Source organism: Geotrypetes seraphini, chromosome 2 (assembly GCF_902459505.1).
Source record: "Geotrypetes seraphini chromosome 2, aGeoSer1.1, whole genome shotgun sequence".
NCBI classification, from domain to species: Eukaryota; Metazoa; Chordata; class Amphibia; order Gymnophiona; family Dermophiidae; genus Geotrypetes; species Geotrypetes seraphini.
The window spans coordinates 74,545,702-74,561,535 of NC_047085.1; the positions used below are offsets into that span (position 1 = coordinate 74,545,702).

The 15,834-nt window shown below is 42.9% G+C and overlaps 1 protein-coding gene across 5 annotated transcripts in view; it reads left to right on the plus strand.

Moving 5' to 3' along the window:
* The window catches only part of VIRMA (vir like m6A methyltransferase associated), a 354,442-nt gene that overhangs the window by 301,563 nt on the left and 37,045 nt on the right, over window positions 1-15,834 (plus strand). For all 5 annotated transcript variants that reach the window (XM_033933183.1, XM_033933184.1, XM_033933185.1 and 2 more), the window contains 2 exons: window positions 1,927-2,087; window positions 8,154-8,250. In XM_033933183.1, the coding sequence (XP_033789074.1) occupies window positions 1,927-2,087; window positions 8,154-8,250 (258 nt within the window). The remainder of the gene's footprint in view (window positions 1-1,926; window positions 2,088-8,153; window positions 8,251-15,834) is intronic.

The window sequence follows — 15,834 nt, forward strand, 5'->3', positions numbered from 1 at the left end:
CAAACGAAAGACTGACAGCTATTGTTCTGGTACATCAGCAGTGCTGTGATCAGTCTAAAACTAGCAGAACATGGGCACACCTCTGGCTAATTGCCTGGGAAGAGAATTCCTTCGCACCCCATGGAAACACCCCTGTACCAACTAATGGTGAGAGCAGGAATTCTCTATTCTACTGGTTAGATAGATTCAGAGCATTTGCCTAAAGGGAAAGATTTATGGGACGCGGTAATTAGTTCAGTGATACACCTTAGCTGTGTTCTTTTCTGTCTGTAGGACATCTGTGTTTCTATATGCATATTCTGTGTCTGGTCCAGATTTGCTAAGAGTATTTATGCATACATCTAGTCTTTAGCATTGCTGTATGCCTGAATTTTATTTTTCTATGAAATGCTGCATCACTTTGTCTGGCTTATCCAAGCGATTAAGCAAGCAAAAGGTTTGTTCCCTGGGTTTGTAATTTAGTGCTTTTCCCTAGACACACTTTAGGACTAATTACTGATAATTAGTTTGTAGCACTAATTAAACTACACCTCAATCCCTTTGGGTTTTGCCAGGTTCGTGTTTATTGTAACCCTCTTTTTAGAGGCATAATCCTTGCAGCTTGGGTGTCTTACATGTGAGAAAACAACTGCTTATCCCTGGAGAAATCAGTTACTTACCAGTTGCAGGTGTTCTCTGTGGATAGTTGGTATATATTCTCACAACCCACCCACCATTCCTAGTTGGTTTTTTAGCTATCTTACTGAAAATGCAGGCCCTGTGAATTCATGTCAGGCAGGAAGGCACTGATGTGTTCAGTGCAAGCGATCCTTAAAATTTAAAGTGGCAGTACACTTTTCACTTCCATACTGGGTTCCGTGGGTTTGAACAGAGGAGATTGGGAGGGGACATGATCGAAACATTCAAGATACTGAAGGGGATAGACTTAGTAGATAAGGACAGGTTGTTCACCCTCTCCAAGGTAGGGAGAACGAGAGGGCACTCTCCAAAGTTGAAAGGGGATAAATTCCGTACAAAAGTAAGGAAGTTCTTCTTCACCCAGAGAGTGGTAGAAAACTGGAACGCTCTTCCAGAGTCTGTCATAGGAGAAGACACGCTCCAGGGATTCAGGACAAAGTTAGACAAGTTCCTGCTGAACAAGGACGTATGCTGATAGAGCTAGTCTCAGTTAGGGCGCTGGTCTTTGACCAGAGGGCCGTCGCGTGAGCGGACTGCTGGGCATGATGGACCACTGGTCTGACCCAGAAGCGGCAATTCTTATGTGAGAATATATACCTGCTATCATCAAACACCTGCTAATCCCTTGATTGTAGGAGGCATCTGATTTTTCAAATCTTGAAAAGAAAGAATTTGTCAATTTGCAATAAATTGTCCAAAATAAGAAAGACCCTGGCATTCCTATCTTCTGAAAATCCCTCTCTACCACCCAGATTATAAATCTAAATCATATGTGATACGCAAAAAATGCATCCCTCTCTTTCCTACCAATTGTTTATGTTTCACGTTCTGCTATTTCCATAGTGAAGTTTGAGGACTTGTGATTAGATGGATCAAACAAACCAATCTTCAGCTCTTTCCCAGGCTTTCTAGTTGCTGATGCTGGGTTGGGCAAAATATTGGTGGGGCCAGTTCCTCTGCTTATGGCCTCTTTTCACCTCTTGATCCAACTTTGCTACTCTAATGAGTTTGAAAAAAGGTGGCATTAGCATTTTTGTGACAACAAGCTAACACATTTAATCAAAACAATCATCAATATGATCAGTTTGTGTTGTAGTCTTGAGTGTAATGCTGATGACAATCGAGTATCCTTTTCTGTCATTTAAACGGAATGTAGGCACTTCTCAGTTTATTCTTTGAAGATTTCTAAATTGTCACTTGAAATCTCCTGAATACACATACAGTAAATTATTGTGCTTTTTTGTGCAGGAATCTTTCAAAGATGATGACAATCTGGAGTCTTTATTGGATAATGTGGTTGGATTCAGACAGATGTTGGAATCAGCTGGAGATTCCTCTCCACTGAGTGACCAGGATGTAGAACCAATTCTCTCTGCCCCAGACTCCCTCCAGAACCTGTTTAACAATAGGTAATTCTTAAGCAGTCCCTTTACCTTACATATTCTGATCTGCTGTGAGCATGTGGTAGCTGTTTTTGCTAATTGTAAAAAGGAAGCAGCAATACTACAAATTTTTAAATTATTTCAAACTGACCAACATTTATTGTATTAGATTACAATAAGGGATAGTGCTTAGATAGAACAAGTAATAAATAGAAATACAATTTTTTTTTAAAAAGAAGGTAAGAAAATATCTTTTTGTTTAACTAACTTGATATATGCTTTGACTAGCTTTTGAAGGCAATACCTTCTTCTAAGTAAAAAAAAATGTGCATAAGGTAATACCTTCAAAATCTAGTCAAAAATGTATCATCAAGTTACCTTTTTTATTGGAGTATCTTTTTTGTTTTATTTCTATTTCTTATTTTTAAAAAATTGGACAAACACAGCGTCTGTATTTACCGAAGAGAATATATACCAGAAGCCGACAAGCTATACGCAGGAAACGAAGATGGGAAACTGACAGGGTTGACGGTCAATCTAGAAGAAGTATGCATGCAGATTGATAGGCTTAAAAACGATAAATCTCTGGGACCGGACGACATCCATCCGAGGAACTGAAAGGGGTTATAGCTGAACTGCTTCAACTAATAGCCAATCTGTCGATCAAATCAGGAAGGATTCCAGAAGACTGGAAAGTAGCGAATGTTACACTTATCTTCAAGAAAGGTTCTAGGGGAGATCTGGGAAACTACAGACTGGTGAGTCTGACCTCGGTACCGGGAAAGATGGTAGAGGCGCTGATAAAGGACCGCATCATTGATCACCTTGACGGACACAATCTGATGAGGACCAGCCAGTACAGCTTCAGCAAAGGAAGATATTTCTTGACGAACTTACCACACTTCTTTGAGGGAGTAAACGGGCAGATAGACAAGGGTGACCCAGTCGACATTGTATATCTGGATTTTCAGAAGGCGTTCGTCAAGGTACCGCATGAACGACTACTTTGAAAAATTGCAAGCCATGGAATCGACATGGCAAATGAGGTTTAACGTGGATAACTGTAAGGTGATGCATGTCAGTAACAAAAATCTTATGCACGAATACAGGATATCCTGCACATTACTTGGAGAGATCCCCAGCAAAAAGGGCAAACAGAATGCTAGGAATGATTAAGAAGGGGATCACAAATAGATAGGAGGCGGTTGTCATGCCGCTGTACCAGTCCATGGAACACCCTCACTTGGAATACTGCGTCCAGCACTGGTCGCCGTACATGAAGAAGGACAAAATACTACTCGAAAGGGTCCAGAGAAGAGCAACTAAAATGGTTAAGGGGCTGGAGGAGTTGCCATACAGTGAGAGATTAGAGCAACTGGGCCTTTTCTCCCTTGAAAAGAGGAGACTGAGAGGGGACATGATCGAAACATTCAAGATAATGAAGGGAATAGACTTGGTAGATAAAGACAGGTTGTTTACCCTCTCCAAGGTAAAGAGAACGAGAGGGCACTCTAAAGTTAAAAGGGGATAGAATCCGTACAAACATAAGGAAGTTCTTCTTCACCCAGAGAATGGTAGAAATCTGCAACGCTCTTCCGGAGGCTGTTATAGGGGAAAACACCCTCCAAGACAAAGTTAGACAAGTTCCTGCTGAACCAGAACGTACACAGACTAGACTCAATTAGGGCACTGGTCTTTGACCTAAGGGCCGCCTCGTGAGTGGACTACTGGGCACGATGGACCATTGGTCTGACCCAGCAGCGGCAATTCTTATGTTCTTATGGAGCTTGGGGAGTAGATAAAACCTTTTGTAAAGACTGTAGCTTTTCAGAAGTACTGCCTACTTATGGAAAGGGAGAGGAAAGAGTACAAAATACCGAGAACTTCAATAGGTGGCTCAAAGCTTGATGTCATCAAGAAGGCTTTATGTACATAGGAGGATGGGGCAACACATGCAAAAACAAGAGACTGTGTTGTAATGATGGGTTGCACCTTACCATGGCATGATAAAGAATCCTGTCTGAGAAATTCAGACAATATGTTCCTTGGCATTTAAACTAGAAGGTGGGGGTGGCGCATGTATGGAGGTTACTTCCGGTGGCCACCCCAGCAAAAGACAAGATTTGATGATGATAAATAAAGCAATGAAAACAACAATATTAGCAATTCACTTCCTTGCGATGCAACAGGAAAATGAGCTAAAATGAACAACTATACAAAAAATGAGATTGTTGAGGAACAGTAGCTGGAAAGCAATGAGCACAAACACCCGCAGTCTAAGCAACAAAAATCAGGATCTGCAAGCCCTGATGTTAGAGGCAGACTTGGATATTGTTCTATCACTTAGACATAGTTCAGTGAGTCCCATGGATGGGATGCCAACATACCAGGCTATAATCTCTTCGGGAGGACAGAGATGGTAGAAAAGGTGGAGGAGTAGCTTTCTATGTAAAGACAGATATCTAAGCGACTGAAATGTGGGGCACCTGTGGAAAGGAAGAGGCGTTATGGATTCTTTTGAAAAGAGAAGATGGAACTTCTATCCACTTGGTTGTTGTCTACAGATCTCCTACTCAATTGCAGCAAATTGACAAAGATCTGATTACAGATATACAAAAGTTGGGAAAGAAAGGGGAAGTGCTGTTGCTGGGCGATTTCAACCTGCTGGATACAGACTGGAAAGTTTCGTCCGCAGAATCGGAAAGAAGTAGAGAGATCATGGATGCCTTTCAATGGGCTCTGCTCAGACAGATCATAATGGAATCCACGAGGGAAAAAGCGATACTGGATCTGGTGCTCACAAATGGTGAAAGTATCTCTAATGTCCGAGTGGGAGCTCACCTGGGAAGTAGCGATCATCATACGGTTTGGAAGATGGCCACACAAAACTCAACGTCCTGGATTTCAAACATGCAGACTTTAGCAACATGAGGGAGTACCTGAAGAAAGAGCTGATTGGATGGTAAAACATTAGCGAAGTGGAAAAACAGTGGTCCAAGTTGAAAGGTGCAATAAAAAGAGCTACTGACCTTTATGTGAAGAAAATAAATAAAAATAAGAGAAAAAGGAAACCGATATGGTTCTCCAAACTAGTGGCGGGAAAAAATAAAGGCAAAAGAATTGGCGTTCATGAAATATAAAAAATCTCAAGAAGAGGAGTTCAGAAAGGAATAGCGAATGAAACTGAAAGAAGTCAAGAGAGAGATACGTCTGGCGAAAGCGGAAGAACAAATGGCTATAAATATAAGGGAGGAAGACAAAAATTTTTCAAGTGTATTAGTAAAAGGAGGAAAACAAGAAATGGAATTACAAGACTGAAAGAAGGTACAAACTGCTATGTGGAGAGTGATGAGGAAAAAGCAAAAGTTCTAAACAAATACTTTGGTGTTCACAGAAGGACCGCGATTGGTCAGCAAAGTTACACCTGAGAATGGAATGGATACTGCACCGTTCACAGAAGAAAGTGTTTATGAACAACTTGAAAAATTGAAGGTGGACAAAGCTATGGGACCGGACGGGATCCATCCCAGGATATTGAGGGAGCTCTGACAGGTTCTGGCGGGCCCTCTTAAAAATTTGTTCAATAGATCTGTTCAATAGAGATGAAGAGGTTCCACAGGATTGGAGAAGAGTAGATGTGGTCCCTCTTCACAAAAGTGGTTGCAGAGATGAAGCGGGAAATTAGACCGGTAAGCCCCATTTCAGTTATTGGAAAAATAATTGCTGAAGGAAAGGATAGTGAAATTCTTAGAATCTAATGGATTACAAGATCCGAGGCAACATGGATTTACTAAAGGTAAATCATGGCAAATGAATTTGATTGAATTCTTTGGCTGGGTGATCAGAGAATTGGATCAAGGACGTGCGCTAGATGTAATTTACTTAGATTTCAGCAAAGCCTTTGACACAGTTCCTCATAAGAGGCTCTTAAACAAACTTTGTGGGCTGAAGTTAGGGCCAAAAGTGGATTAGAACTGGATTAGAAGCTGGTTGACAGGCAGGCGCCAGAGGGTGGTGGTTAATGGTATTCGCTTGGAGGGAAAGGTGACTAGTGGAGTGCCTCAGGAACGGTGCTGGGACCGATTCTGTTTAATATGTTTGTTAGTGACATTGCTGAAGGTAAGGTCAAAGACCAGTGCCCTAATTGAGTCTAGTCTGTGTATGTTCTGGTTCAGAAGGTAAGGTTAGCCTTTTTGCGAATGATACCAAGATTTGTAACAGAGTGGGCACCCCGGAGGGAATTGAAAACATGAAAAAGGATCTGCAAAAGTTAGAAGAATGGTCTAACATCTAGCAACTAAAATTCAATGCGAAGAAGTGCAAAGTGATGCATTTGGGGAGTAGAAATCCGTGGGAACTGTATGTGCTGGGAGGTGATAAACTGATAAGCACTCAGTGAGAGAGAAGGACCTTGGGGTGATTGTGTCTGAGGATCCAAAGGCATCTAAACAGTGTGATAAGGCAGTGGTTGTAGCAGAAGGATGCTAGGCTGTACAGAAAGAGGAATAACCAGCAGAATAAGGGAGTTGTTGATGCCCCTGTATAGGTCATTGGTGAGGCTGCACTTGGAGTATTGTGTTCAGTTTTGGAAGCCATATCTGGTGAAGGATATAGAAAGACTTGAAACGGTCCAGAGGAAGGTGATGAAAATGGTATGGGGTTGAACCAAAAGAAGTATGAGAAGAGACTGGAAGACCTAAATACGAATACTCTGGAGGAGAGGAGGGACAGGGGAGATAGGGAAAACTGCTTGAGTACCTGAATAAATGCATGTAAACCGTTCTGAGCTCTCCTGGGAGAACAGTAAAGAAAATTGAATAAATAAATAAATATGATACAGATATTTAAATACTTGAAAGGTATTAATATAGAAGCAATTCTTTTCCAGAGAAGAGAAAATGGTAAAACTAGAGGGTATAATTTGAGGTTGCAAGAAAAGCGAATCATTTACATACACTTATCATTCACATCTTGGAAAATACAACAGTGGAATTCAATTCACAAATTTATCAAACAGATAAGTTTTCAACAGCTTTCTAAAAAAATAGTAAGACTGGGCTTGACAGGTATTCATTATACTAGCCTGAAATGCAAAAGTTTTTCCTAAGAATCTCTTATAGCGACATGATTTTGGTGTTGGAAACGCGAACCAATAAGCTTTGCTTGTATTCTTGTTAGACTTATAAAATTCAAAATGAGAAGCAAGATAAGCTGGGGTCGAACCAAATATTGCTTTAAAGCAAGTACAGCCAAATATTCAGCTGCAGAGGTCAGTGATCTTAAAGGTGCTGACCACTGCTGGCAGAAAATGGTGCCTGGATTAGACCCAGCATTAAATATCCAGGTCAACATTGAATATCTGGGTCTTCAGGATTTCACTGGAAGTTATCCACACTAATATTTATTACAGCTCTGTGACTATCAAGTTTGCCTGCCTCTGCTTCAAAACCATAACTGGTTTATCCCCAATCTACCTCTCGCACCATTTTGAATTTCCAGGCACCACTTGCACACGTAATGCCTCTCTGTTCGCCTTCCCCTCCCCGAAGGGCTGTATCTACAAGAGATTCCTTGATAGATCACTGTCATTTCAAGCAGGCAAATTGAATAAATGTCTAACCACCCTCATTTCTAATTCACCTTCCTACCAATCCTTCAGGAAATCAATTACAACCTATCTCTTTGATAAATTTCTCTGACTCCTCCCTGCCTTGTAACATCTCCGAAACACTTCCGGATATACCTAACTACTCCCGACTTACCAATGTAATTTGAAATTTTTCTCTGTAACATCGCTGTCTGTATATATTCTCTTCCTCTGTAAACCGCTCTGAACTGCTTGTGGTATTGCGGTATACAAAAATAAAGTTGTTATTATTAACAGCACAATTATATTTTTTACATTTTAGTTTATACGGACTAGAATAATTCAACAGTATGACATATTATCCCAGCCCTTTTACATTTACTACTGTTATGTAAAATATGACCTAAATAATGCATTTAAAAACTATATAAAGCATGTGAATCACATGGGTCTAAACAACATATAGTAATGTGTTTTTTTCTCTCTCCCCACCCCTCATCCTCCAGGACTGTGTACGTATTGGGAGATGTATTGGATGAACAGTTAAAGTCCTTATCATTTTCGCCCTTCCAGCCTGAAGAAATTGACACAGATCTTGATATGGTACATAATTTATTTTTTGAAAGTAGAAAAAAAAAGAATTTTAATTTACTAGCAATTGAGAACTTTGTTGGCTTCTTAGGTTCTTGTTTTTGAAAAATACATTCACATATGTTAGACAAGCATGAAGAGTTGTTTGGACCTATAAGTATATTCGCTCCACAGCTCCTCAGTATCTCTTCTCATGGTGGGGAAGAAGATCAAGAAGAGGATAAGCACTGTAAAGACGCTAGAGCAAGCATGGTCCCTTTTTAAGGACACAGTCACCGAGGCGCAAAATCTATTTATACTGCATATCAACAAGGGATCCAAGAGGAAAAAGAACAAGGAACCATCATGGCTTACTGTAGCGGTGAAGGAAGTGATCAGGGACAAGAAGACTTTGTTTAAGGAATGGAAAAGATCAAAAACGGAGGATAACTGGGAAAATTACAAACAGCGTCAAAGCAGGTGCCATAAGGCGGTAAGAGGGGCCAAAAGAGACTACGAGGAAAAAATAGCCAAGGAGGCAAAAAACTTCAAGCCGTTTTTTTTATATATTAAGGGGAAATGACCCGCGAAGGAAGTGGTGGGGCCATTGGATGACCGAAGGGAGTCTAAAGGAGGACAAAGCCTTGCCGACAAACTGAACACATTTTTTTGCATCTGTGTTTACCGAAGAGGATATACGCAACATACCAGAAGCCGACAGGCTATATGCGGGAAACGAAGACGGGAAACTGACAGGATTGACGGTCAGTCTAGAAGAAGTATGCAGGCAGATTGATAGGCTTAAAAATGATAAATCCCCAGAACCGGATGGTATCCATCCAAGGGTAATCAAAGAACTCAAAGGGACTATAGCTGAACTGCTTCAACTGATAGCCAATCTGTCGATCAAATCGGGAAGGGTTCCAGAAGACTAGAAGGTGGCGAATGTTACACCGATCTTCAAGAAAGGTTTGAGGGGTGATCCGCGAAACTACAGACTGGTGAGTCTGACCTCGGTACCGGGAAAGATGGTAGAGGTGCTGATAAAGGACCGCATCATTGAGCACCTTGACGGACACGATCTGATTAGGACCAGCCAGCATGGCTTCAGCAGAGGAAGATCTTGCTTGATGAACTTGCTACACTTCTTCGAGGGAGTAAACAGGCGGATAGACAAGGGTGACCCAGTCGACATTGTGTATCTGTATTTTCAGAAGGCTTTTGACAAGGTTCCAAAAAATTGAGAGCCATGGAATTGAAGGTGAAATACTCACATGGATTAAAAATTGGCTGGCGGATAGGAAACAGAGAGTGGGAGTAAATGGACAATACTCGGACTGGAAAAGCGTCACAAGTGGAGCATCACATGAAATTGGAACGATGAGTGAGATGACTAAATTTGCAGACGATATGAAGTTATTCAGAGTAGTGAAGATGCGGGAGGATTGCAAACATCTGCAACGTGGCATAAACACGCTCGAGAAATGGGCTGTGACATGGCAGATAAGGTTCAACGTGTATAAGTGTAAGGTAAAGCATTTCAGTAACAAAAAATCTTATTCACAAATAAAGGATGTCCGGGGCAGTACTTGGAGATACCCCCCAGGAAAGAGACTTGGGAGTACTGGTTGACAAATCGATGAAGCCGTCCATGCAATGCGCGGCGGCAGCAAAAAGGGCGAACAGATTGCTAGGAATGATTAAGAAGGGGATCAGAAACAGATCGGAGAAGGTTATCATGCCGCTGTACCGGGCCATGGTATACCCTCACCTGGAATACTGCGTCCAGTACTGGTCGTCATACATGAAGGGCACGGTACTACGTGAAAGGGTCCAGAGAAGAGCAACTAAAATGGTTAAGGGGCTAGAGGAGTTGCCATACAGTGAGAGATTAGAGAAACTGGGCCTCTTCTCCCTTGAAAAGAGGAGACATGATCAAAGCATTCAAGATAATGAAGGGAATAGACTTATTAGATAAAGACAGGTTGTTTACCCTCTCCAAGGTGGAATTAGGGGGATGGGTCAGTATAGTGGGCAGACTTGATGGGCTATAGCCCTTTTCTACCGTCATTTTATATGTTTCTATGTAACACTCCTGCCTTCATACATCCCAATACGGCTTCCAAAAAATGCACAGCACTGAACTCCTCATCATCACTCTAATCACTAAAATCAAACAGTTGCTAAGCTCGGGTCATCAGGCAAATTTACTCCAATTTGATATCTCTGCAGCATTCGACTCAGTGGACCACCAATTACTCCTAACCAAACTCTTGGAAAGCGGAATAACAGGGACTGTACTGAATTGGTTCGCTGACTTCCTACAAAATCACGAATACTTGGTCAAAAGGCAAGAATCATACTCCAACCCTTGGAAGGCATTCTGTGACATCCCACAAGGCTCCTCACTATCCCCAATCCTATTCAATTTATTCATGAGCTTGCTGGGACACAGCAAAATGGAAGACGAAACTGTTCTATCTTATGCCGACGACATCCTCCTCCTCATCCCCATAACCAATAACCATCTTATTATTGCTGAAAAAATCTCAAACAATATAGATAAAATTCAGACCTAGGCAACAAACAACAAGCTGAAACTGAACGCCACTAAGACCAAAGCCATTGGTTACCGTACCGCACAACAGAATGTCATATCTAACCTCACTCTTTCATCAGGCATCACTCTCATAATGGAAAAATCCACCAGGGCACTAGGCTGCATCTTAGATGACACTCTCTCAATGGAACCACAAATATCTAGCCTTCGGAAAAAGACCATCTACACTATGCGTCAACTGTGACTCACAAGTTCATACTTCCACCCACACCACTTTGCTCTGATCGTCCAGATGATGGTCCTGCCTCAACTAGACTATTGCAACTCCACCTACCTTGGCATCAACACTATTCTTACCCACAAACTGCAACTCATCCAGAACACAGCCGTTAGACTTATCTACAAATTAAAGAAATTTAATTCAATCACAACCTTCATCAGGCAACTACATTTATTTATTTATTTATTTATTTATTTATTTGGATTTCTATCCCGTCCTCCCAGTAGCTCAGAACGGTCTACAATGAACATACATAGTGGAGAGTAAATAGATATATAAGTAATACAACAGGTTTAGTAATTGGATTTATAGATTTTGGAGAGAATTGAGTACAGGGAGAGTATAGCAGAAAGAGAGAAGGGGGAAATACAGTAGTTTAGTTTAAGGAAAGTTATATGCGTTTAGATACAATTTGTTGGTGGAGAGAGTAAGAGAGGGTTAGCTTGGAGTTTTGGGAGGAGAAAGGGGAATGGAGGGGGGCGTAAGGGGGGAGAAGACAGAGGAGATCTTTAGTTGAAGAGGAGGGTCTTTACCGATTTCCTGAAAGTTAATAATGAGTTCTGTTGTCTAAGTTGGGGGGGGAGTTGGTTCCAAAGGTGTGGAATGAAGTGGCTGTAGGATCGTTTGTGGGCTGTTTCTGTGAGCAGGGATCTTCCGGGGGGGGTGCATAGGCGTGTCTCTGACTTTGAGCGGAGGGTGCGAGTGGGGTTGTAGATGGGTAGCTTGGATTTTATGTAGGAGGGGGTGGTGGAATAAATTCTCTTGTGGGCAATTGTCAGGGCTTTGAAAGTACAGCGTTGGCTAATTGGGAGCCAGTGTTCAGCATGGAGTGCCGGGGAGATGGAATCGTGGTAGTTGAGGTTGTGTAGGAGGCGGATGGCTGCATTTTGGACCCGTTGGAGGCGTTTGATATTATTTTTGGTTAGTCCATTAAATAGGGAGTTACAATAATCCATTCTGGAGAGGACATATGCGTATAGGAGTTGGGCGAGGTCTGGTGTGGAGATGTAGGGTTTAATCCTTTTCAGTTGGCGAAGGTAGTAGAAGGAGGTGGAGACTACTTGGGATATGTGGGCAGATAGGGATAGGTGTCCGTCTAGGGTTACTCCTAGGCTGCGAACTTGATCTGTTGCTGTTAGTAGAGTGGAATCCCATGTTAGTGTAGGTCGTAGGTATTTGGTGTTTTTGTTTCTGATCCATAGGAGTTCGGTTTTGGAGGCGTTAAGTTGAAGCTTGTTGTTTGACATCCAAGTTTTCATGTCAGTGAGGCAGAGTTCGAGGTTGGCAATTTGGGATGGCCGGTTTTCGCCTAAGGGGAGGAGCAGTTGGATGTCATCTGCATAAGAGTGGATTTTGATTTTGTATTTTTGCGCTATATCGATGACGGGTTTGATGTAGAGGTTGAATAGAAGGGGGGATAGAAGGGCGCCTTGAGGAACACCATATTTGATAGGTTTAGGGTTAGATTTATGTGTCCCTAGTAGGACAGTTTGGGTCCTTTGGTGAAGGAAGGAGGTGAACCATTGGAGGGCTGTGTCTCTGATTCCGAGGTCGTGGAGTCTAGATGTGAGTAGGTGGTGGTCAACTGTGTCGAAGGCAGCGCTAAGGTCAAGTAGGACTAGTAGGGCGTCATTGCCTTTGTCGAGTATTGACCAGCTGTCGTCGATGATATCAAGGAGTGCTGATTCTGTGCTGTGGCCTTTACGGAAGCCGGATTGGGCTGGGGATAGGGCAGCTTGTTCTTCAATGAAAGGGTGTAGGCGGTGGAGCACAAGTCGTTCAAGGAGTTTGGAGACAATTGGGAGGTTGGAGACTGGGCGATAGTTGCCAGGTTCGTTAGGATCAAGGGAGGGTTTTTTGAGAGTGGGCTTGATAATAGCTGATTTCCAGCTGAGGGGGACAGTTCCAGTAGTTAGAGAGGTGTTAATAATGGGGAGGATGGATTCTGCCATGGCGTCTCCGGCAGATAGTAGGAGGCTGGACGGGCAGGGGTCGAGGATGGTGTTGGCTCCCAATATCATCCCAAATAATTCTCAAATCGTCATGTATCCTGCACCAGGTTCTATATGGAAGCTCAGCAGCCCTTCTCATCCAATTATTTATTCAGTTTTCTATACCGTTCTCCCAGGGGAGCTCAGAACGGTTTACATGAACTTAATCAGGTACTCAAGCATTTTTCCCTTCCTGTCCCGGTGGGCTCACAGTCTATCTCTACTGTGTGGTCAACATCAAAAAGAATCCTTGACAGAATCCAACTGAACCTGCCATCCACAAAATACCTTCACTATAAGTGAATGTTCTACTCTATGCTAACTTATTTGGGTGTAAAAACCTGGAATGACCTACCTGAAGTTATACAAACCACACCACATTCAGAAAAACCTGAAGACTCGCCTCTTTGACAATTAACTGTCTTAGTTTTTGTATAGCACCCCCTACATCTGTGTCCCTCCTCTTGCTTCTCCATACTTCCTTCCCCTACAACTTTCCCTTCCTCTTTGATCTGTCACCTTGAGCCTGTATAGGTATGTGCAACTCAAAAATGGAAGATTAGATTAGATGCCAGCCTTTACGGCTGGGGTGCTCTTTGCTTGGACAGTCTGGTTCAGGGCCAGTTGTCCCGTCCCAGAGAAAGTGGTCAATCAATCGCCTGGAGCTTCAGGCTATTTGGCTGGCCCTCCTGCACTTCGAGTGTCTTCTCTGGAATCAGGTAGTGCATGTCTTCTCAGACAGTGCCACAGCAGTGGCCTATGTCAATCGCCAGGGTACTTCTCTGCACAAGGAAGCTCAGCTTCTCTTTCTGCGAGTGGAAAACCAACTTGTAGCAGGAGTGGACAACGTTCAGGCAGATTATCTCAGCTGTCAGACTATGAATCTGGGGGAATGGTTCCTGTCCCAAAGATCCTTCAGCTGCGTAGTAGAGCAGTGGGGTCATGCAACATTTGACCTTATAGCGTTGGCAGCCAACAAGAAAGTGGATCAGTTCTACAGCTGTCATCATGAGCAAGGAAGCGAAGGCTTAGATGTACTGGTGCAACTTTGGCCACTTGAGGGTATTCTTTATGTCCTCCCTCTATGGCCTATGATAGGCCATCTGCTAAGATGGAACAAGAAGCACAGAAGTTGGATAAGAACATAAGCAGTGTCTCTGCTAGGTCAGACCAGAGGTCCTTCATGCCCAGCAGTCTGCTCACGCGGTGGCCCATCCGGTACAGGAAAAGTAATCCTCTATCTATACCCTTCTATGGCGCCCGACTTGTCGAGACGACAGTGGTATGCTGACCTGATTAATTTGCAGCTTGATCAGCGGCTCAGTCTTCTCTGCTATCTTCATCTCCTTACGCAGGGCCCAATTATGCTCCAGGATCCAGACCACTATGGTCTTACGGCATGGTTCTTGAGCATGCAGCTTTAGTCCGCAGAGACTATTGTTTGGGCGTGATAGCTACTCTCATGCTCAGCAAAAAGAAGTGAACTGTGACAACCTATGCAAGGGCTTGGAGATATTATCAATCATGACGTGTCCAGATGCACGAGGATCCAACTTAGTTGTTGGTACCTCTGATTCTCACGTTCCTTCAAGACAGGCTAGAATAGGGCCTGGCCATCGGCTCGCTGATGGTTTAGATTGCTTGTGTTTCTTGTTTGGGTCCTAAGCCTATAAGAGACTTTTTGGCCACTTATCCGGACATTGTCCGGTTTCTTGGAGGTGCATTGAGTCTTCAGCCCCCACTGTGGCTACCTTGTCCGATATGGAATCTCAATCTAGTTCTCCGATCACTGTCTCATCCGCCCTATGAGCCTCTGGAGCAGGCGTCCTTAATGGATCTTACTGTTAAAAGACAGTTTTTATGGTGACCACAGGGTTTCCGAGCTTCAGGCTTTATCCTGCAGAGATCCCTTTCTTCAGGTTACGGATTCCTGCGTCTTTCTGCACACTGTTTCTTTCTTTCTCCTGATGATGGTCTCTAGTTTCCACATCAACTAGGAGGTCCAGCTGCCTACCTTTTCTCCCTCGGGTTTGAAAGAGCATGCCCAGACTTTTGTTGCAGTACTTGGAGGTCATGAATAAGTTTTGGGTTTCCGACAACCTGTTCGTACTAGTGGATCATGCCCATAAGGGCAAGCCAGCTTTGAAAGCCACCATTTCGAAATGGATCCATATGGCTATTTCATCTGCCTATATTGTTGCAAGAAAGAAGCCTCCTCTTTCTGTGAAGGCTCATTCTACTAGAGGCTATTCCTCCTTGTGGGCAGAGTCGTTGGCGACTTCTCTTGAGATTTGCAGAGCTGCTACCTGGTCCTCCTTGCATATTTCTACGAGGTTTTACAGAATCGATATGGCGGCCAAGCAGGATGCTGCTTTTGGTTCCTCTGTTTCAGCAGCAGGCTCATCAGACCCACTCTGACTTTACGGGACTGCTATGTTACATTCCACTTGTCTTGAACTAGAGCAGTGTTCTTCAATCTTTTTACACCTATGGACCGGCGGGGGAAAAAAAATTATTTTGTGGACCGGCAAATTACTAGGACTGAAATTTTAAAACCCCGTTTCCGCCCGTCTCCGCGAGCTCGGTCCTCGCAAACCATCTGATCCCATCCGCACAAGCTTCAGTTATGATTTTATACTGAATGCATTTTATTAAAGTATAAAAAGAAACAATATTCTGTACAATTGTCATTTTATAAATACAAATAATACAGAGCAAGGATCAACAAAACCCCTGTCTCCCCTCCCCTTCACATATATCCCCTCTACTATCAAGAAAACTGAATA